Source organism: Amphibalanus amphitrite, unplaced genomic scaffold (genome assembly GCF_019059575.1).
Source record: "Amphibalanus amphitrite isolate SeventyFive unplaced genomic scaffold, NRLGWU_Aamphi_draft 000056F_arrow, whole genome shotgun sequence".
NCBI classification, from domain to species: domain Eukaryota; kingdom Metazoa; phylum Arthropoda; class Thecostraca; order Balanomorpha; family Balanidae; genus Amphibalanus; species Amphibalanus amphitrite.
The window spans coordinates 362,546-383,940 of record NW_024881552.1 but is presented as its reverse complement, the minus strand read 5'-3'; the positions used below and the strand labels follow the sequence as shown (position 1 = coordinate 383,940).

Here is a 21,395-nt window from a genome sequence, read left to right as displayed (position 1 = left end):
AAGTCAATCCTTGCTGGCTTGCTTGTCATGTAATTATTGTGTATTTGAATTTCATGGGTTAGGGGCCTTGGGTTAGGGCCTTGAGTCGGGTTAGTTTGTTTGTAATTTTTGTCTGTATGTTGTGCTGTCTTGTTAGAGATAGGACAGATCCAAAATTTGCTTCTTTTGACTGCAGAAAAGCCTGTGGGTGGGTTGTTTATAGGTATATTGGTTACAGGGCTGCGGAGTCGGAGTCGGAGTCGGTCGGAGTCGACAGTTGTGACCGGAGTCGGAGTCGGAGTCGGAGTCGATTTTAGAAACCCGAGCCGGAGTCGGAGTCAACGAAAATCTGTCGACTCCGCAGCCCTGCTAGGTCTGCGGAGTCGGGAGTTGGAGTCGGTCGGAGCCGACAATTCTGCCCGGAGTCGGAGTCGGAGTCGGAGCTGGTTTTTGAAAGCCGGAGTCGGAGTCGGAGTCGCCGAAAATCCATCGACTCCGCAGCCCTGATTGGTTATACCTCAACCTACCTTGACCTGCAGAAAACGTGTATCAGTATTGGTATGCGATTGCGGTCTCAAAAGCGACATCTCAAACTTAAGCTTTAGATTTCAATTTTGTGATATTCATCATGAGCAAGGCTATTATGAGGAGCATGTTGTAATTCAAACCTCTGTAACTTTTGGGATATGGTGGCCGGTGGGCCTAGCCTAGATTTTGTGCGCCTTGTTATCAGATCGTTATCTATATCCATTGACCAAGTTTGGTGAGGCCCAACCTATATACCAAGTCTAATTGGAGGGGTTTGCCAATTGCCAGGCTGTGAATCTGATTGTAGATTAGGATTCACTTAAATCTAACTTAATGACAGTGGCTTTAACTCTGATCTTCCATTTTCTGTCAATTTAGAGGAGTTTGCATCACCTGTTTTTGCCATTGAACTTTGAAGTGGCAGGAACTTTGAACAAAGACCAATTGAATGTTCTGTATTTTTTATGAGGCTCAGGCAGTTTTTAAGTTTTTTTCTTTTGTTCCAAAATCTGTGGCCTGCGGGGCTGGGGCATGGGCAATGGACACTGCAACTTGAACTGTCTGTGTTGATCATGATTAATCTGGTAATGCTCTTTTTCAGGCTGATTGTTCTCTTCAAGTCTCAACTCTTGAAAACAAGAGCTTAACATGGATACACTTTTGGAAATGGGATTTCCAAAAAATAGAGCGTAAGACAATCTAGCCTCTATCTTGTACTGCATACCTACCTATTGTATAAGCATGCTATGATTTTACTTGCATGTAATGCAGAAAGCCTTGGTTGCATTCATATTGTGTGTGAAGAAATGAGAGTGACTGTTCTCTATGCAGTCATAGAATGTTTCTCCATTGTCACTCCTGCTGGAAGAAATAAAGTGATTTAGATAGTGAAAATTATAACAGTGTTATTTGTTTGTTTCAGAGAGAAGGCTCTTGCTCTGACAGGAAATAAAGGAGCTGAAGCAGCAATGGAGTGGTAGGTTTGCTGTTATGATCTCCATTGCATACACCAAACATTTCTTAGGGCTGCCACCAAACATTTCTTCATTCCTCGCCAGTCAGATCCACCAGCATAACCATATGCTAAAGGCTATGCTGCACATTCCTACTTGCATTAGGATTTATTTATGCTGCTGATAGTGTTAACAAAAAGCACTGTCTTGTGTCCCTAAGCTGCCCAAGATTTTGCCTGAAACATTCTTGTGTGATTCGTGGCTGAAAAGCTGCCCTCACTTTGGCCCAGTGGGGGGGGGGGGGCTCTGTGCTGCACACAGGTTGGCATGGGAAGAGCCTAGCCTAGTATGACCCAGCATTGATCTGGCACTCCCCATGGGCAGGGGCTGCATTACAGGCTAGATTAAGTCAGAAAATGGGATAGATTACAATGCTGCTCGACCAAATAGAGTGCTCATATGCTGCAGTGGTGCGCAATGCACATGCAGTGGATAGTGCCTCAGCTAGAATCTGAAGCCGATTTTGTTTGTGCTGATTGGCTGCCAGTTATGTTTCTGCATCCCAATGAAGTACGAGACAGCGGTGATCCAGCCATTAGTCTATCTATATGATCTGTAGATTGAGCTGAGACAAGCCTCGTATTTCATAGTCTTATCCATTATTTATAAATTTTGCCCGAACCTTTTGAATGGAAGGATTCACAAGGACGATTACGTGACAAAAGATCGTAAGACAAAAGATCGTATGGAAAAAGATCGTACGAAAATGATCGTAAGATAAAGATCGTATGTTGTAAAAGATCGTACGGTAAAAAGATCGTAAGCAAAAGATCGTAAAGCAATTGATCGTATGCAAAAGATCGTACGAAAATGATCGTAAGATAAAGATCGTATGTTGTAAAAGATCGTACGACAAAAAAGATCGTAAGCAAAATATCGTAAAGCAATTGATCGTATGAAAAAGATCGTAGGAAAATGATCGTAAGATAAATATCGTATGTCGCAAAAGATCGTACGACCAAGGATCGTAAGCAAAAGATCGTAAAGCAATGGATCGTACAAAAAAGATCGTAGGAAAATGATCGTAAGATAAAGATCATATGTTGTAAAAGATCGCTCGACAAAAGATCGTAACGTTACGTTCGTAAAGTAAATAATCGCATAGAATAGTGTTGTTACGAGCGAGCGAGCGCAGCGAGCGAAGCGAAGTCTTTTCAATATAACGGCTGGAAGTATGAGCAGAGAACTAGAAGCTGCCAGAGCGAACAGAGTGGCATGATATGGTCTGCGGGCCGCGGGCATTGAGCTTTCGTTAGGAGTCTTTTTAGAAGTCTTTTCAATATAACGGCTGGAAGTATGAGCAGAGAACTAAAAGCTGCCAGAGCGAACAGAGTGGCATGATATGGTCTGCGGGCCGCGGGCATTGAGCTTTCGTTAGGATGCAGGCAGGCTATCGGGGAAACTGGCCGGGTGTTTGTCGTTTGAACGGCTTGTATTTTGCATTTTGTCAAAAGAAATGATCGCATACAAGTTGTTTGTGGTTATTACCAATAATGGACAATTGACATCTTTAACCGGCCTTCGATAGCAATGACTCCTATTACTAGGATTGGATTGAAACTAGGATCCTATATAACTAGGAGGATTGCGACTTCGATAGTGATAACGCGATAAACATCTGCTGATGACTCGTAAAGCGATGACGATTCTACACGAAAATGTAACAGTGCGAAGGAAAAAGTGCCGTTTACTTCAGCCGCTTAAGCAACATTTTAACCTTCCAGGCGGTGTGGGGGGGGGGGGGGAAGGAACATGGGTTTAGTTGTATTCACTTCAAATAGGTACATGAAAACGGCAGCACATACATTCATTTATTCGGCACATATACAACGCGTTGCTTTTAGGTGTCATTGAGCCATCTAAGCTCTGAAATAACATCAATGTATGGTCGAGCTTACGACGGCCACTTACTAAGCGAACATAGAAATTGATAAGCTTTGTATGCGCTGGAGTTGGGCTGCACCATGTGCCATGTGATTGTCTGTTTGTTTTGTTTTGTTGTGTTAGGCCCTTTTGGTCAAATGAGACCATTTCAGAGCCGGGAGGATGATAGGATATAGGGGGAGACATTGGTCTGGGCAGGCACCCTAGTGAGTCGCCGGGGCTGAGCCCGTCCAGAGGACAGGCCACCCAGCCCCAAGCCCACTCACTGCACCCGGCTACGGGACGCGCTCCCTCGGGAGCAGCGGTGCCGCTCCAAGGGAGCAGCCCGCATGAGATAAAGTTGCCTGTCCAGCCCGGAGGTAGGTTGCGGCGTGGAGGAGAAGGATTTCAGTATCCTGAGGATAGAAGCACGGAACGGTGCCTGCCATGTGAATACCATATTTTGACTGTACGATCTTTATCTCATACGATCATTTGGCGTACGATCATTTTCCTTGACGATCTTTAGCGAATACGATCTTTTGTCTATACGAGCATTATGTCGTACGATCTTTATCCATTACGACTTTTTGGCATACGATCATTTTCCTTGACGATCTTTAGCGAATACGATCTTTTGTCCATACGATCATTATGTCGTACGATCTTTATCCATTGCGACTTTTTGACATACGATCATTTTCCTTGACGATCTTTAGCGAATACGATCTTTTGTCCATACGAGCATTATGTCGTACGATCTTTATCCATTACGATATTTTGCATGCGATCAACTGCCTACGATCTTCTGCCATACGATCTTCTGCTTTACGATCTTTTGTCCGGTTACCCACAAGGACAGAGCCCCCGCTAAGCGAAGCTTGTTTCGTTGACCCTGCCCTCTACCCTCTGATCGCGCAATGCCGGTTCTATGGCAGAGTTTAGAGTCCAAAGTTTAACGTGCGTACATAGCTGCGCACGGCCGGTCCCTCACTGACTTCGCCTGGCTACGGCCTGCCACCAACCGCAACCATACCTGTTAGGAGGCTCATAAACGCCACGCGCCCGTCTCGCTTCGAAGTCGGACTGTTACAACCTGGAACACGTGCTCTCACCACGCTGAGTCCAACGCTCTACCGACTGAGCTTCGGAACCGACAACTCCGTTACTGACAATGACAAAACCAATGTTCTCCGCTTACTGTTATTAGCACTTTTGAATATAAACACCCTTCGTAATCACTGAGAGAACGAGGCGCAATCGACAGCTTTCGACATTTAAATTCGCTGATCATGTCCGATATATGGTGATCTATTCGCCTGCTGTTCTCTACTCGTGCATCAAAATTCGATGAGTGTCTAACCTGAGTTCGCTGATCACGTCGGTCAGCAGGTGATGTGTTTGCCTGCCTCTGTCTACTCGTGCACTGAGATTTGTTTAGCGTGTGCCGTGTCTCAGCTTTCTTTGTGTTATGGCAGGCTGCTGCAGCACTCAGAGGACCCGGACATTGACGACCCGCTGCCGGAGGGGGCGGCCGAGGCCGCGGCCGGAGAGGGAGCAGCCGAGGCCGCGGCCGGAGAGGGACAGCAGCCGCAGTGAGTGGCTGTGTACCCCGCTGTCCATTACAGCCCTACGTCTAGTAAAAGCTGTGGTGCTCCAGCCACCATTTATTGATTGCTATTGAATTGCTTTATGTTATTAACTTTGCTGTAAGTAACATCACTTTCGTCTTTCCACCTTATCGCAACGATTCGTGATGTTTCCGTAATTGTGCAGTAGGTGTCAGGGTTTGCGTAACAAAAGATGTATAGTGAGTGCTCTGGCTTTCGCCTTCATATATCCTGACACTCGAACTAAATTTAGATGAACCTAAACCACGTCTATTTTTTTTCTTTTTTTTTTTTTTTTGCTGGAAGATGGTCGGCGTTACACAACTCCCAAAAGATCTGCCATGCATATTACCCGCTCTTTTTTCAGAAGGGTGCTATCTGAAGAAGAAAAGGCTGCCAAGGCGAAAGAATTGGAAGAGAAGATCAAGCAAAGGAGGAAAGAGCGAGAGGAAAAGGAAAAGAAAGAAGCAATAGAGAAGGAAAAGAGGAGAATGGAATCAGGAAAACAAATCGTTGATGCGAAGAGACGGTACGAAATTCAAATTAAGCTCTAAAAAAATTTAAGTATCAACTATGATTAAAGGCAGCTGGATATGCTGTCAATATTATAACCCTCGAAATGTTCACCTGAAATTCTTCCATTTCTTTTTTCATAGTGCGTGTACTGATTTATTGTTTTCATTTGTTGTAAGTAGGTACATAGTGTATTTTCTCTGTTTATCGGCGAGTGAATATTTACGAATTTTGCAGAATGGAAGAGCTTGAGATGAAGAAGATCGCCGAGGAACGGCGGCGAGAAAAGATGGAGGACCGGCTGGCCAGAGAGCGTGTCAAAAAACAAATCGAGGCCGACAAACTCGTAAGTCGCGTCATTTCTCCGATCACCTATACCGGCTAAATGAGCAGGAAAATAATAAGCACTTTTCATGCTAAACGGATTCCGTGCTCTCGCTCATGTGATTGTGATAAAGGCGTAATACGGATCCTGATAAATGGAGTTCAACTTTTGCTGCGATGTGCCCAGTGTCGTGGTTAGGACGTACCATCTTCGACTGTCGGCTTTACTGTCACATTCATCTGGCTAAAAAGTGTTCCTCTTCAGATGAATGTGTGCCCCTTTGTATGGTGCGAATCGTGCGGACAGTGCCCCGGTTTCGTTATCTCACCATTTCACTCTGTCTTCGTTTCGATAGGCCCGGCGGCAGAAGTTTAACATGGACGGCGCTGCGCCCGCCGCCTCTGCCGCTGCCGCGCCGCCCGCCGCCGCCCCAGCGGCCCAGCCAGCCGAGGCCGCTCCCAAGAAGGAGTACTCCATGACCCGGCTACAGGTGAGGTCAACTAGTCGACTCTGACATCGCATTCGCAAGACGGTCTAGGAGTACAATCGTAATATTCTTCTCCCTTACATATTCATGGTATCACAATGGTCAACTCACTTTGCGCTCTAAACACTCTTCTTGCATATTTGTCTCACCGACAGACGAGGACTCCTTTGCCGCTCTAACCTTTCTCTCGCAGTTTCATCCTACAGGGTTGATTCTCTACCATTCTAACCCCCTCTGACATAAATATTACAGACGGTTCTATTCTCACCCACTGTTGACTGTAACCTCCTCTCCCTCTCAGAGTCGTTTGACGGATGCGGGACGGGTCGATTTTCACCAGTTCCTACGCCCTCCCCTGACAGATTGGTTGGACAGATTGGACGGGTTGACGCTCTAACCTCGCCCTCAGATCCGCCTCACGGACGGCGCGGCGCTCACCTCTCAGTTCGCTGCCAAAGAGGCGCTGGCCGCCGTGCGACTCTACGTCGAGATGAACCGCACGGACGGCCAGGGCGCCTTCACGCTCGGCACCGCCTTCCCGCGGCGCGTGTTCACCGCGGAGGATTACGAGCGGCCGCTCGACTCGCTCGGTGAGATGGAGGGGAGGCTCGGAGGGTTTTGGATTCGGGACGATTCTGTTTAGGATATATGGCGCCGTAGATCGCGATGGCTGAGGTTGGGATGGGGGATTCCCAATGGGAGATGATACAGCAGGGTTGTAGTAGCTAAATAAAAGGGATGTCGATCCGATCTAGCTCAGTGATAAAGGCTTGACAGTTTCTTCTGAGGGGTTTGACATGCGTGTTCTTGGAATGAGTTACAAGGCGGTGTCAGGCTAGTGTAACTTGAATAAAGGAATGGGGAGACGCAATAGTTAAATGACGCTTATGCTATGATGACTCGACGGCTTCTCATAAGTCATACGCTAGTGCATTTTTAGAAGTGCGTATTTTTTGAACGGCTGGTTTACTTAGCTAGGTTAAAAACAATGAATCACCGTTATGTGTTGACATACGCTTTAGTGCCCGGCCCGTCTGTCGTGCTCCCTTACCCCTCTGACCCGTATTCTCTTCTCCCGCAGGTCTGGTACCGTCGGCTGTACTGATCGTCTCCAAACCCACGTGATCTCGGAGCCTGCTCAGACTGTAACCATGCCAAGTGATCCTTCAGTGTGGAGTTCTCGTCAGCCGGGATTCCAGGGCAGCCCTGCCCGTGTGAGGTCCCACTGTATGGAGTTTTTTTTTTTTTTGAAGTTCAGAAGGGGGAGGGTGGCCAAGAAGTGCGGGTCTCAGTGGACTGTACCGACCCGGCGTTCACGATGGCGCGTTTGTCAGTTATTCCCAGCCCCGTCTTGTTCAAGTGTTTGAAAAATGATAGCCAAGATTCTTATCTTTAAGCTTGTGAATATTATCTTGCAGGGGAATTAACAAGTGTTGCAGTGGCAGGGCTACATTTCGTTTGATACTTATCCGTATCTCTCCCAGAAGGGGCTCCCATATTAGCGTGCCTTTTGTGATGTATCATCACATAATCACTATTTTTTTCCAGTCATGCAAATACTTTTGCAACATTTATTTACACAACGTTCGCAAAATATAGCTGCAATGAAGCTGTTGGTCCCAGTTTGGCAGAACGCGTCAACACAATTGCAACAACAAGACGTCCACCTAAAAACGAGTATTATTTCCCTGTCCTTTTCTGACCACTCTGCCGTGGGGCAAGCGTACTTTCTTGTCAATGCATCCAACTTGCCGCCCTTCCTGCTTACCGTTTGTAACTTTCACCAGGCCTCCGTGTCCTCTTGGCTCTCCAGCATGTCACTCCTCCTCCCCCGCACATTACAGTGCCTCACAAGTCACCGGTCGCCTGCGTCCCTCGCCGTTTCACTGCCCCTCGGGCTATCCCACTGCTCGGGGTCATCCCGCTGCCCTTGGCCATCCCACTGCTCGGAGTCATCTCGCCGCCCTTGGTCGTCCTACTGTGCCCCAGAGCCTGCCACCGAGTCGATGAAGCTGGCCAGGGTGACGTCCTTGCCGCTGAGGCCGCCGCAGTCGTGGGTGGAGAGTGTGATGTCCACCCGGTTGTAGACGTTGAACCACTCCGGATGGTGGTCCATCTTCTCCGCCTTCAGGGCCACGCGGCTCATGAAGCCCCACGCCTAGAAAGGGAGCGGTGGTGGGTTTATGTGAGGGGTGTGGGGATGGGGGAGAGGGCGGCGTTTGCATGATGAACTGTTAACAAACATTTGCTAGATTTTGTAATCGAATCAGTATGCAGCCGTCGTGAAGATGAATGACTCAACTCGTTCGATTTGATGTGCCTTGGGGCTAAGGTTCGACTCATTTTCAAAAATGGTCGTTGACTTCACGTCGCTATTTTATGTTGAGCTATCATTGATGGCTACTCGGTCTTTCGGAAAGAAAATCTCTGCTCTGCGCTCGTCACCCTTCCACGCCTTTTATTTCGTGACTTTATCACTGACATCACTACTCGCATATCTTATTACCCGGAGCAGCGATAAAAACCTGTCTTCACCTGGTTAAAGTCCTTGAACTGGAACTTTTTCTCAATGGCGTCCCGTCCGTCTGTCTTGCTCCAGCCGGCCTTCAGCAGCGGCTCCAGCTTTTCCGTGCGCTCGTCGTCGCTCAGCTTCATCCTTTTGGCGTCAGGGCCCTGGAGGTCAGACGAGGACCGGTCACGGGGACGTGGCACCACACAGGGGACTAGGAGAACCTCTGTAACCACTAACCAGCCACACCGGCCGAGACACTGAAAGGGGAGTGAAGAGTGACTTTCAATTGGTCCTGAGGGAGGCTGTTTGACTGATATGATCTGGCTTGGGCAGGAGTTCATGCATGGTGTGGCATGCAGCTGATTTGTTATTCCATGTTCGTCTGACATGGGTTAGACAGACTATGCGCCATCTGCTGGTTGTGTTAGCCATTCAAGTCTAGCTATTCGTAAGGTTCGTTTCTCGAGCGATGTAGGTAGTTAGTTTGATAACCCTGTTTCATTATTAGCAAAGGCGAAGTTTTAGGTCTGAGAAGAGTTAGACTGCTGTTTAAATTTGTATATCGCGCTGGTTCCAGTGCTGCTCCATCATCTACACAAGCTCATGTCCAAGTATGCATCTCGCACTAATGCAGGGCGAGTGCATCTCACCGAAAATGTCGAAAATCGCCAAACCGAGTACACTGCACCGGTCACTCACCGTCGTTCTGAGCGTTCTACAGCCAGGCCACGGTAAACCGGCAGAACTGTTTACGTTTGTCAACACACGAGACCAACCGGGCCCGGTATTAGAAGACAACCCGAACCGTACTAGTCCGCGGACCAGCATGGTTCCGTCTTATCTATAACAGAAAATAATGACAGATTGTGAGTGTTTATATCAATTATCCAAATCCATTTTCTGATATTACCCGATGTTCTTTGCATTACCAGTGCGTTTCTTTCCATACTGCCGATCCCAACCTGTCGCCTCAGGTATTATTTTTCCCGGCACGCATTGTGCAGGCCGCCGGGTGCAGCGAGCAACCACGTGCACGCTGCACAGTGCACACTCGGGCGGCGAGCAACAGATAACACTAACAGCCCACGTGTGCTCCACATGCTCCTCACAGGCAAAGCTAAAGCATTCAACAGCCAACACCGATGAACATGAATCCAATCCAATCCAGTGTGATTCACCAACACCGAGAAGCAACTGACAAATTCCAACCACCTTGTACTTGTAAGCACCCGCTTGTCAGTGAGTCTCCCCTATCACTCACCTAGGTAGCTGAGACCCAAAACACAGCCCGATACCGTCCCACACCTCTCACCCGGGTCCGGCCCGGCTGTCCCGCTGGCACCGAGCCAAGTTGGCCGGCGGCAGGGGCCTATCCGAGGATCGATAGAGGTGGGCGGGGCGCCCGGGTCGAGATAGAGGTGGGCAGGCAGGATAAGTCGGTACTCCTTGCCCGCCGCGACCTTGGCTAGTAGTGACGAATTGGAGCTGCTGTTTTTATGTGGTTATGAAGCACATGCTAGTATTCGAGCGACTGGTGGAGGGAAATGCTTGAATGGCACATGAATGTTTATTTTTGCTCTGACTGCTAACAAGACTAGTAGCTCAAACTCCGCTGTGGTAGAATGCTAGAAATATTCATTTGTTGCACATAACAAAGTGGTTACTTTGCTCTCTAATAATGATTGTCTAAGCAAGCGTTCCCTAGATACAAAGAGGTTTTAAGTCGGTCCCACCATGTGTCAGGAGATAGAGCAAGCGTCCTGAAGCGTGAAAAGGATGAAACGAGGCCCGAGGCTGACAACTGAACCTTGGATAGGATAAGAACGCCAATCAGCATGGATTCGAGCCTGCACTATTCGGCGAGTGTTGAACGATGCTCATGCGAAGCGAGTACTCACAGGAACGCTCTTGGAGCCGGTGGCGGCAGTGACTGTGGGCCTTCTCTGCTGCTGCTGCGGTACCGCCATCAGCAGCGGGAGGAACGACACAGCTCGGCACAGCGGCCTCATCTCTGACCTGACCCGCACCCGACCCACCGTGTGGGGTCTGTCCACTCGACAATACGCACCCGAGCGGGGCGGACCGCCAGCCGTCGGTACCGACACAGCGAGTATGTCGGACTAACACAGGCCGTCGGTCACACCGTTCGATCGATCGCACACCGAGCGACCGCGCGCTGCACTATATACGTGTCACTGACACTGACGACGTGACACTGGTGCGACACTGACACTCCAGCGACTCCGACTAACACTGACACCAACGGGCAACACGGCACGGCTTTTGGCAGTTCACAAAAACGCCGGTAACGATCGGGACCACTGATATATCGGTCAGGTTCGGACCGATGGACGGCGAGCGGCGGCAGCGGCGGCAGCGGCGGCAGCGGCTCCCGGTAGTTCGTATATGCACCCCACACGAACCGCCGGCAGGTACTGGTGTGGGCCGGTTTGACGCAATAGCCCCTGTCCGACCGACCGACCGATCAGTAAACCGTGTGGCGAGCGTGACTGCAGGGTATCCAGAGCGTGAGAGTCCAGGGTAACGCGCTGTGAACTGTGAAAGACCGCTAATGCTGCACGGGTAGGCACTTGTGCCTCTCACCGGGAGTGCAATCACTAGTAGGCACTTACCTACCTCGCTCGGGTGAAGAGCAGGTAGTCACATACGCATGCAAGCGAGTGGAAACTTACCATGTGTCAGCCTACGACGCACGTTCCAGATGGGAGAGATAGGACGGCCGTCAGTGCACCGTCCCGACTCGTATGGAAAGGACCTGGCGGCCGGCCGGCGCCTGAGATCGGAGGACCGGGGCCGGCGCCGGCCTCACAGCCTCCGGCGAGGCCACGCAGCTGTAGTTCGCCAGTCTGCCGCCAGGTAGCAGCATTGCTAGGATGCTCATTTGTTCAAGGCAGCACTCCGTAACATCTCATTTCACTGTACGTTGCCTATATTTTTGTTTTTTTTTTATCAATTATATGCTGATGTTAGTATTTAAAATGTTTTATTTTGTGTCTTGTTTTCATCCAATCACTGAATTCTATGCTGAATTCTATCATCCAATTTTCCGGTAAAGTGATGTTTAAAAGAAAACTTCATTCGGGCAGCACAAATATGGTAGCCGAATTGGAGCGGCAAATTTGATTGGTTGTGCGCCACTTCACGACGCAAACACATGAAATACAACACAAAAGGCACGGGAAAAGCTGAGAGTAAAACTGTTTAATTTTAGATTTAAGCACAAAAAGCCTGGTATTAATATTCTCCGTTTCTTCATTGAATACGCCAGACATGTCTTCTGCAGATTTCGTGCGCATTTTGAATGAAGTTGGGTATCCTAAAGCCTCAAAATTCAACCCATCGGACTGGGACTGGATGTTTGAGGTAAGGCGTAACAAGGAAAATGGCTTTTGACCTGTATCCATTTTGATATACATTGAAGTGTTTAATTTGTACTTTTATACCCTTAGTACCTGCAATGTACCTACTGATCCAAGCTTGGAAACATGCTGATGCAGGCTGTGCTGGGTTTGTCCAGCATAATGGTAGGATTGAGCTGAAAATTGTGGCGCACCTCCACCATAACTTCAGTCTTCACTGCTCAAAATATGGCACATGACCCCCGACAAATATTTGGTGCAATAGCAATTAGCATCTACAAGGCCAGCTGAAAGGCCCAGCCTGGTTATAACACTCATCACAAATATGAGTATAAGGAATGCAGTGCCTCAGCATAACAACATGATACATCCAACCTACATACATTGAAGAATCAACATGAGATAAGTTCAAGGTTAACAATGGCACTGACTGAATTTCTCCCCTTCCCCGCAGCTGGGCGGCGGTGCGGGCACCTTCCTCCAGTGGCTGTGCCGCTCTGTGTCTGCCAGCAATGTTCTGACGGACGCCGAGCGGACCGCCTACAGCCGGGTGAAGGAGTCGGAGGGTGTCCTCGAGGGCGCGCGGCTGGACGAGGCACTGGCTGCCCTGGAGGAGGAGGAGACTGACCTGCAGCTGGAGGTACAGCAGCTCACTGCTGACCTGGACTCGCAGCGCGCCCGGCTGGAGAAACTGAGCCGCCTGCGAGACCAGCTCTGCAATGAGAACCTGAGCCTCTCGATGGAGCTGAGTCAGCTGACGGAGAGTCAGGCGGCGGCCCGGGCGGCGCGCCACCGGCTCCGGCAGCGGCTGGCAGCCGACGAGCTGGCGCTGAACGACGGGCGCGCGCGCCTGGCCACCGCCGCGCGCCGGCTGACGGGCCAGCTGACCGAGTCGCGCGGCGCGCTGCTCGGCCAGACGCCGCTGGACGGCGTGGAGGCCACCGAGCAGCGTGTCAGCGAGCGGCTGGCAGAGCTGGCCCGGCGCGCCTTCAGCTCGGCGCAGCGTGGCGGCGCCGAGCCCGACTGCAGCCTGCTGGACCTGCGGCCGGCGCGACTGGGCGGCGAGGCGGCGCACCGCCGGCTGGCCGCCCAGCTCACCCGGCTGGAGCGGCTCCTACCGGCCGCCAAACGGGGCGCGCAGACGGCCGCCGCCGAGACGGCCGGGCTCCGGGACGCCATCCAGCTGGCGGAGCGGCTGTGCTCCGACCCGGCGCAGCGAGCGGCGGTGGCGGCGCGCCCGGCGCCGGCCGCCCCCTCTGCCGACCGGGACGCCCAGCTGCGGCAGGCGCTGGCCGCCGCCGCCGAAAAGTACGTGCAGGGTATCCTGGCGCGCGCCTGTGTGGGCGACCACGCGCTGAAGGTGGAGCGCCAGGAGGCGGCTCTGGAGCGGCAGGCCGAGGCGCGCGCCGCCGCCGTGCAGCAGCTGGCGCGACTGGAGTGGCTGCGCCGCGCCGTGGCTGCTGAGAGCGGCACGGTGTCCGCCGCCGGCGACACGCTGGCCGAGGCCGGGCAGCAGGCCGACGAGCGGGCCCGGCAGGTGGAGCACAGGCTGGTGAGTGTTACCGGGTCCCACAGTGGTGGTGTCAAGGAGCTGGCGTGACTGGTTACATTGAGGTCCACATTAGCATTTATCAGAGCTCTAATGGTAGCTCAGATCTATTTCGATTTGTATCTATGTTGAAGGTGCGCTATAACTGACAGTCGCCTTAGCTACGTATTGTTGCTTGGCATTACAAAAGGTTATTTGTCTTTCTTTCTTAATGATTATAATGTTTCCATTACGTGTTCGTATCCCCATGATTCCCATCTAACCAGATTGTTCCTTTTTCCGACAGCGTCTGATGGAGCGCACGGCCCACCAGGCGGCGCAGTCGGCCGACCCGGACGGCCCGGCCGCTGAGCTGCGGTCGGCCCTGGCCCTGCCGGACGCCGCCAGCCCCTCCGAGTCCGAGCAGCTGCGCGCCGGGGTCCGCCAGCAGCTGTCCTCCCAGCAGCGCCAGCTGCGCACCGCCGGCCGGCTGCAGGCGGCGCTGGAGCGCAGCACGGTGGCTGCGCGCACCGGCCGGCTCGAGCAGACCGTGTGCGGCGTGCAGCCCGAGCTGAAGGCCGTGCTGCGCCAGTGGGAGGAGCGCCGCGGCGCCCGCCCGCCGCAGGACACCCTCTGGATGCTGATGCTGACCGCGCCGGCCCGGCTGGAGGCCACCGTGCTTGAGGCGGAGAGGGCGGCCGCCGGCGAGGACGGGGTCCGGGCCGCCGCCGCCGCCGCCGCTGCAGCCGGGAAGTGAGGAGGAGGGACCGCGAACGGTGAGGACGGCGCCCCGTCAGCCGCGACGGCAGAGGGCGCCGCGAGGGGCGGCAGGGCGCAGCGTAGATGTCGCCTTTTGCTTAGTGCTGCTGCTATGTAGATAGTCGTTTTTGGATGATGATTGATGAGCCCCGAAACTGAGATATGGTTGGGTGAAGATACGACGTTACGTCAGCCCTGGAAAACTGTAATGAATGGCTTGTTTTGACCATGATTTTGCCGTTGAGGGCTTAATCAACAGGGCGCGATGTCGGGGCCCAGGACATGTTAACTGACACCTATCGCTATGAGTCTGGTTACTTACGTGTACCGAGGACAAACTGATGTCTGACTGAGACCGTTTACCAGTGGTTCTGAGAGCTGTGCGTAGATCGTTTTGCATGGCTTGCTTATGTTTCCCTGTATGCTAGAACGATTCTTGCTTACGCTGCCTTTCTTTTGCTATAATAGCGTTTATATTCAATTTTTCTTCTGAGCATCCCTAAGGGGGCTCGAGATGGATGCGAGTTAAACCGCCGCACATTATAATCAAGTAATAAACCAAGAGCTGAAGCTGTTTCTGTGCAAGCATTTTAAGAATGCCTTTTTTATTACACCATGCTTGGTCATCTATTTTCTATGTAAATTTCCCTCTTTTTTAATTGTAGCGTGTATTTGCAACATGTAACTTTCGTATCGACACATCATATACGCGACATTGGACACTTCGAGACCCAACACTGTTTTTGCAAAGAGCGGCATTCGACCATGCCGCGCGGGGCGAAACGCACGTGAAAACGCACGCGAACTTTAACCCTCGCGGGCCCGGGGGGGGGGGGCGTTTTTCGCCCCCCCCTGGCGAATATTTGCGATAACTCCCGAACGCTTAGGGATAGGAATGCGAAACTTTTAGTACCTTTTCTCCCATCAATTTGACATCTTCTGAAGTAAAAAATTTGGACCTAACCCCCTTGATGACGTCACAAGGTCCAATTTTCTAGACCCCTGCACGGCAAAAATCGGCGTCACAGACGCAAACTTCAAATAGCTGCTAGAAATAGAGTTTTAGAGATAAAGACAAATTACGAGCACGGCTGTATAGCGTTTGACCTAGAGAAAAATAGAAAAATAGTTTTGGTGACCTGAGGTCAGAGGTCAGGTCAACGACCCCGAAATGTGGTTTTAGTTTTTCGCAAATAACTTCGACAAAAATGGTCCTAGAGCTACGGCAGTGGTACCATCGCATTCGCCTTGTCAAGCCGCGTCGAATGATATATATTTTGTTCGGAAAAGGTCAAGTTTCATGTTGACCTCATGTGACCTCGAATGACCTCTGGTTGACCTTGACACATGAAAGGTCGTTTATGATGGATTTGTACCCGCTGATCACGAATCTGGCATCTATTTTCCTCTAGGCCTTCATTTAGAGCTTCCAGATGGCAAAATTGTCTTATTTATTATTACTAACTTGAATCAGTGAAATAGCCTCTAGCAGGGATACTCTTCTGTGACCTTGACCTTTGAGCAGCCTTGTATCGTAAGATGAATCACAAATAGGGAACTGATAAGCCTCAAAACATTTCAAAACATCTTGGAAGTTAGCACGCAAGATGTGTGAAAAAGTGCCAAGTTTGAGGTTAATTTTGAGCGTGACCTTGACCTTGACCTTTGATTTGGAGCACATTTTCAGAATCCTCAGATTCTCTTCTTTCGTTTGACACCCAATTTTGCCGGTTTGATGCAGCCTGCCGTCCTCTAGAAGGCTTACTTTGAGATCACTACACATGTGCCGGTTTTGGCCTTTGACCTTGACCTCTGACCTTGAAAATTGACCTGAGGTCAAAAATTTTAGGTGTATTAGAATTGTCTCGTAAGGACCTTTCGTTTGGTATCGCTTTTGTTTCCGTAGCTCCCTTATTTACGGAGTTAGACAGGGGGGGCGAAAAACGCCCCCCCCCCGGGCTGCGGTGGTTGGGATTACCCCCCGGGCCCGGCCGGGTTAATTAGACGTGTTTTTAGATTTAGACGTGTCATGGAAACGTAGTGATTCTGGGTAAAAATGGGGATGATATTGTATGAATGCATGCTGACATAGTGTAGGTGCAATTGAAGGGGCTTGCATCCGGGTCCTGGACCTTCCTAGTTGATCATGAGCAGGGACGTAGCCAAGGGGGGGGGCGGAGGGGGCGCCCGCCCCTCCCTTGGGGCTTTCAGGAGGCCCCCCGAAAGGATTCAGGCCAACGTGGGCCGAAGGCCCACGTTGGCCTGAATCCTTTCGGCCTGAATCCAACGTGGGCCGAAGGCCAAAATCACGTCGGAGGCGAACGAAATTCACGCGGGAATCTAAAAAATGACGTCAGAACAATCAGGGCTCTCTGACCAGCCTGACAAGTGACAGCTAGGGTCCTTCTCATCTCCTGTGAATAACCACTAGTAGTAGTGTCTGTGTCTGACCGCTAGGGCCCCTCTGACTCCTCAGTAGAGAGGAGGCCCTCTGTGGGTAGGAGGCCCTCTGTAGAGAGGAGGCCCCCTTAGAGAGGAGGCCCCCTTAGAGAGGAGACCCCCTGTAGAGAGGAGGCCCTCTGCAAAAAGGAGGCCCTCTGTAAAAAAGAGGCCCTCTGTAAAAAGGAGGCCCTCTGTAGAGAGCAGGCCCTCTGTAAAGAGGAAACCGCCTGAAATCAGAAGGCCCTTTGAAGAGAGGAGGCCCTGTGTAGAGAGGAGATCGTCTGAAGAGAGGAGGCCCTCTGTAGAGGAGGACTCCCTCAGTAGAAAGGAGGTTCTCTGTAGGTAGGAGGCCCTCTGTAGACTGAAGGCCCTCTGAAGAGAGGAGGCCCTTTGCAGAGATGAGGTCCTCTGTATAGAGGAGGTCCTGTATAGAGACGAGACTCTTTGAAGAGAGGAAGCCCTATATAGATATAGGAAGCTCTCTGTAGAGAGGAGGTCCTTGTAGAGACTAGAGAGGAGGCCCTCTGTAGAGAGGATGCCCTCTGTAAACGAGGCCCTCTGGACTTGGAGAGAAAGACACCCTCAGCAGAGAGGAGGCCCTCTGTAGATAAGAGGCAATCTGTAGAGAGGAAGCCCTCTGTAGATAAGAGGCCCTCTGTGGGCAGGAGGCCCCTGGTACTCGGTAGTCAAAGACAGCGTCGTATATTAAGTACATAGAGTGGAGGCCCACTGTAAGCAAATTACCTTCTGGCTTCTGGTCTCTGCTACTCTCTATAGAGAGTTCTCAGTTCTCACTATAGTGAGAACAGAACTCAGGAAACTGTACAGAAAAGACTTCCAACCGCGTCGCCGCCCACTGTAGGAAGGGACAGGGGCTCTGTAAGGAGGAGGTCCTCTGTAAACAGAAGGCCCTATCATATGTAGACAAATTAGTTGTATAAATGCGCTCAGAGAAATCATGCCGGGTGCCGTCAACGGTTTTGCCGTCAACGGTTTTACATGCAGTGGGCAAAAACTGCCAAAATAGCCGATATTTTCGGAAACCAGTTTTCGGCAATAGCTTTTGTTTAAAAATTTACACGAACTTCCCTTTACCAGCATCGTGTTCCTCTCGTCAAGACGTGTGGAATGAACTATCAATTGACCTTGAAAGGTCAACTTGAAAATTTGGCCTCAGGTCAAGGTCATGACCTGACCGATAAGGGCTAAGTTCCATATCAGTCCATTTGTATCGTTGAGCCAAACACAACTAAGGTGTTTTCATCGCTCTAGCATGCTTCTATCAAAAGTTATTCGCGAAAAACAGTCAGATACCATTGGTGACATGAGATGACCTCAGGGTTATAAAAAGGGGTCACGGGTGCCATTTTCATGTTCAGTGTGTCAAAGATACTAGTAATTCAGTGTCTTAGAGTGTTTATAATGACTTCCGTCTAAAAAGGCGACTTTCAATTTTAGGTCGCAAAATTGACCTGACCCTATGTCATCGATATCAAAATTCCAAGACATACCTACATTTTGTGCATTTTGTGGCTCTTGTGCATTTGCATCTCTGAAGATTTCAAAGCGTTTGGTCACTCCGTGTAGCTTTGGCAGACATTGAAACTTTTTATGTAGTGAGGTCATTTGACCTGACCTGGTGACCTCAGACCTGACCTTAAGTGACCAGGGTCTGAAATTTTCACAACATATGTAGAAATGATGTAGGATAAAGTGTGCCGCGCCGCCGTTTTTGAGATATTCACGGAAAACTGCAGGGGGTGTTTAAACACCCCCTAGCAGGGCGCGGGTTAATGCATAAACACAGCAGCCCATTTCTGTAATATAGGCCTGTGGCTGTGTCGGTATTTTTACGATGGATGCAATTACCCAAACTATTTATCAGATCGTGGTGATATTCCCATAGCCATGCTTCGCACAACTCATAATGATTTATTTGACCGGGAAATTAATACATATCCATCGATTGTTTGTTTCATCTATACGGCGTAAATGAAGCAAAGCAAACCACCTGGACCTATAGGAAAATTTACTAACGAAACCATGTTTTACTTACCGCAATTAAACGTGGCATCATTCACACAGAAATAATTTATAACCGTATAGTTTCAACCTTGCAGACGTCAGTCAGGTCAGAATCGTGACAAGCCTATTGGAAAATATAATGCACTGTGTCCTGCTTCGAGAAAACGAGTCAAAACCACCCAATTCTTTCTGAATTACGTCAGATTATCTGATCTGCAAGCACCCAGGTGGCAGTTACTGACAGGGGCACCGGGAAGGATCATCTGAGGTGAGGTGAGGTCATCAACAGTTTTTAGCCAATAAATTACGACATGATGGGGCTAAATAGTTATTAGTGTACCAAACTGTTGGCCTGGTCATAACGCGTCGATTGGTACCCAGCGTGACCTTCCTAGGTCAGAATTTGAAGTTGACCTATCTATGTAGGTCATTATAAACCATGTTATTTGTTATGACATTTGGCGACCTCAATATTGACCTGACCCAAAAAAGTTCTTTACAAAAGTTGTAAGTCGTTCAACGAATTATCAAACGCCGTTGCCGTTTTGACACAATCGGTACGACGTCTCGATTCATACTGTATTGGCCGCCAACAGGTCACAGGGTAGTTGCCACGGTCACGTACAGATGGCGCACTGTATCCCACCAGGTGGCGCCCCACCTGGTTACACAATACTATCACACTCCCCTCCTTATTTTCTCGACACGGTAAGTCTTTCGCCAGGGTTCCACGACTAGCAGCTCCGGCGGCTCGCGATGCCTGCGAGGACGACCGTCTGGTTCTCCAGCGGCCTCGCCGTCACTGGAGGAGCTGCGGCTCGCGCTGTCGTCCGACTCCGCGTCGTCGTCGTCGACGTAGACTACCGGTCGGTACGCCTCGGCTCCCTCAGGTTCAGCTGCGGAACGCACCAGGTCATTGAAATGCCTAACTTTCTCGACTCTCGCCTTGGTGCTATCTTGCACTTTGAGAAGACGGTAAGACCAACCACCGCCCAACACTTCAATGACCCTGTACAATGATGACAAAGCAGGCGACATTTTTCCCCCTTTCCTTCCCCTCTCTGCCGGCGTCAACCGCAGCCGAACATAGTCTCCAACCTCAAATGGCTGACCCCTGGCCCTCGCGACACTCTCCTCCACCCGCTTCAGTTGCGCCCGTTCGACACCTACTTGAGCATCTCGCTGCAGTTGGTCGAGCAGCTGTCGCCTCTGCGTTACCTCCTCCGCCGGAGTGTGGCCAGACGTGACTGGCTCAGTCTCGGAGGCGGCAGGTGGGTCGCTGATGCAGGTCTCGGGACGTCGCGCCGACCGTGCGAAGAGCAGCTCGAACGGAGAGAAGCCTGTGGAAGCATTGACGGCGGTGTTATGACTGAACTGCAACTGAGGAAGCTTGGATGGCCACAGACGCACATCATTGGAACACATGCAGCGCAGATTCCTGACGAGCTGATTCTGACGCTCCACTTGGCCCTGCCCCTGTGGGTGGAGAGGCGTGCCCAGTGTGTGCCGAATTCCCAGCCGCCGACATAGAGAACGGAAGGTCTCTGCCGTAAAGTGCGGTCCTCTGTCTGAAGATATTTCATATGGGACGTCAAAAATGCATATCCAATGGTCAAACAGCAAACGGGCAGCCGTCTCAGCCGTACAGTCCTCAGCTGGCAGCAGCATCAGGTAACGGCTGAGGATGTCCTGGATCTGAAAGACATAGCGGTACGGGTGTGCTGCGGTCTTGGGGAACGGGCCTGCGAAATCGACTTGAAGTTTTGCCAGTGTTCTGCTCGGGAAGGTGGTGCGCTGTATGGGCGCACGACCAGGTGTTTGCGGCGGCTTATTCTGTCCACACATTTCACAGCCATTCACATAATTCGACAAGTCCTGTCTCATGTTAGGCCACCAGAATGAATTACGGGCACGTTTCCAAGTCCGATCCCGCCCCATATGTCCACTCAGAGGCGCATCATGCACAAGGCGCAACGCTTCAGCCCTCATAGCTCTGGGGATAACTGGCAGCTGGGCGCGCCCACCGTTAAACAGATAGCGCAGCAGGCCGTCATTGCCAATGACCAAATGACGCCTAAAACGGTAAAGCGTACGGGCGGCCTCAGGTGACTTACTTGACAGGTCTTGTTCGCTGAGCAGGGCTGCGCGTACCGGTGAGATCTGCGGGTCCATCCGCTGCTCGTCCCGGAGCTGCTCGATGGTGAAGACGGTGGTCGACAGATCCGGCTCCAGCTGTCGAGTGCCTGCTGTCACACAAGCCACGAGGTCACCGTTGGGGCCCACTCTGGATAGGTAGTCGGCGATAGTCATATCGGGGTGCTTGCCAGCCTTGTGAACCGGGGTGATTTGAAACTGCTGCAAGAAATCGATCCACCGTCCACGCCGGCCCCGTTCGTCGCCAGCGTCGAGCGAGTTCAACCAGCGAAGCGCA

General features: G+C 50.9%; 4 protein-coding genes across 7 annotated transcripts; 2 read left to right on the top strand and 2 right to left on the bottom strand.

The window, feature by feature from the left end:
• The first annotated feature begins 20 nt into the window (after positions 1 to 20).
• LOC122378218 (UBX domain-containing protein 1-like) lies at positions 21 to 7,504 on the top strand. Of its 3 annotated transcripts, none has more exons than XM_043359034.1 (9): positions 21 to 89; positions 1,109 to 1,196; positions 1,430 to 1,483; positions 4,862 to 4,978; positions 5,361 to 5,522; positions 5,744 to 5,852; positions 6,187 to 6,321; positions 6,728 to 6,908; positions 7,400 to 7,504. In XM_043359034.1, exons 2-9 carry the CDS (start codon positions 1,156 to 1,158, stop codon positions 7,441 to 7,443), a joined length of 843 nt encoding a protein of 280 aa, XP_043214969.1. In that variant the 5' UTR covers positions 21 to 89; positions 1,109 to 1,155; the 3' UTR covers positions 7,444 to 7,504. The 3 variants fall into 3 exon arrangements, with proteins under 3 accessions (XP_043214969.1, XP_043214970.1, XP_043214967.1); XM_043359035.1 differs by having other exon boundaries at positions 30 to 57; XM_043359032.1 differs by lacking the exon at positions 21 to 89 and adding an exon at positions 103 to 183.
• Positions 7,505 to 7,875: 371 nt separating this feature from the next.
• On the bottom strand, positions 7,876 to 11,621 carry LOC122378219 (pterin-4-alpha-carbinolamine dehydratase-like). 2 transcript variants are annotated; one of them, XM_043359036.1, is made up of 4 exons: positions 11,524 to 11,621; positions 10,729 to 11,295; positions 8,854 to 8,991; positions 7,876 to 8,476 (listed from the first exon to the last, which is right to left on the bottom strand). In XM_043359036.1, the coding sequence occupies exons 2-4, from the start codon at positions 10,837 to 10,839 to the stop codon at positions 8,294 to 8,296; spliced, it is 432 nt and encodes a 143-aa protein (XP_043214971.1). In that variant the 5' UTR covers positions 10,840 to 11,295; positions 11,524 to 11,621; the 3' UTR covers positions 7,876 to 8,293. The 2 variants fall into 2 exon arrangements, with proteins under 2 accessions (XP_043214971.1, XP_043214972.1); XM_043359037.1 differs by lacking the exons at positions 10,729 to 11,295; positions 11,524 to 11,621 and adding exons at positions 9,530 to 9,671; positions 10,092 to 10,178.
• A 395-nt stretch (positions 11,622 to 12,016) lies between these two features.
• LOC122378217 (HAUS augmin-like complex subunit 3) lies at positions 12,017 to 14,904 on the top strand. Its single transcript, XM_043359031.1, has 3 exons — positions 12,017 to 12,214; positions 12,665 to 13,762; positions 14,046 to 14,904. The coding sequence occupies exons 1-3, from the start codon at positions 12,122 to 12,124 to the stop codon at positions 14,493 to 14,495; spliced, it is 1,641 nt and encodes a 546-aa protein (XP_043214966.1). The 5' UTR covers positions 12,017 to 12,121; the 3' UTR covers positions 14,496 to 14,904.
• Positions 14,905 to 19,521: 4,617 nt separating this feature from the next.
• Positions 19,522 to 21,395, bottom strand: LOC122378216. Its single transcript, XM_043359030.1, has 3 exons — positions 21,079 to 21,395; positions 20,135 to 20,304; positions 19,522 to 19,860 (listed from the first exon to the last, which is right to left on the bottom strand). The coding sequence occupies exons 1-3, from the start codon at positions 21,272 to 21,274 to the stop codon at positions 19,825 to 19,827; spliced, it is 402 nt and encodes a 133-aa protein (XP_043214965.1). The 5' UTR covers positions 21,275 to 21,395; the 3' UTR covers positions 19,522 to 19,824.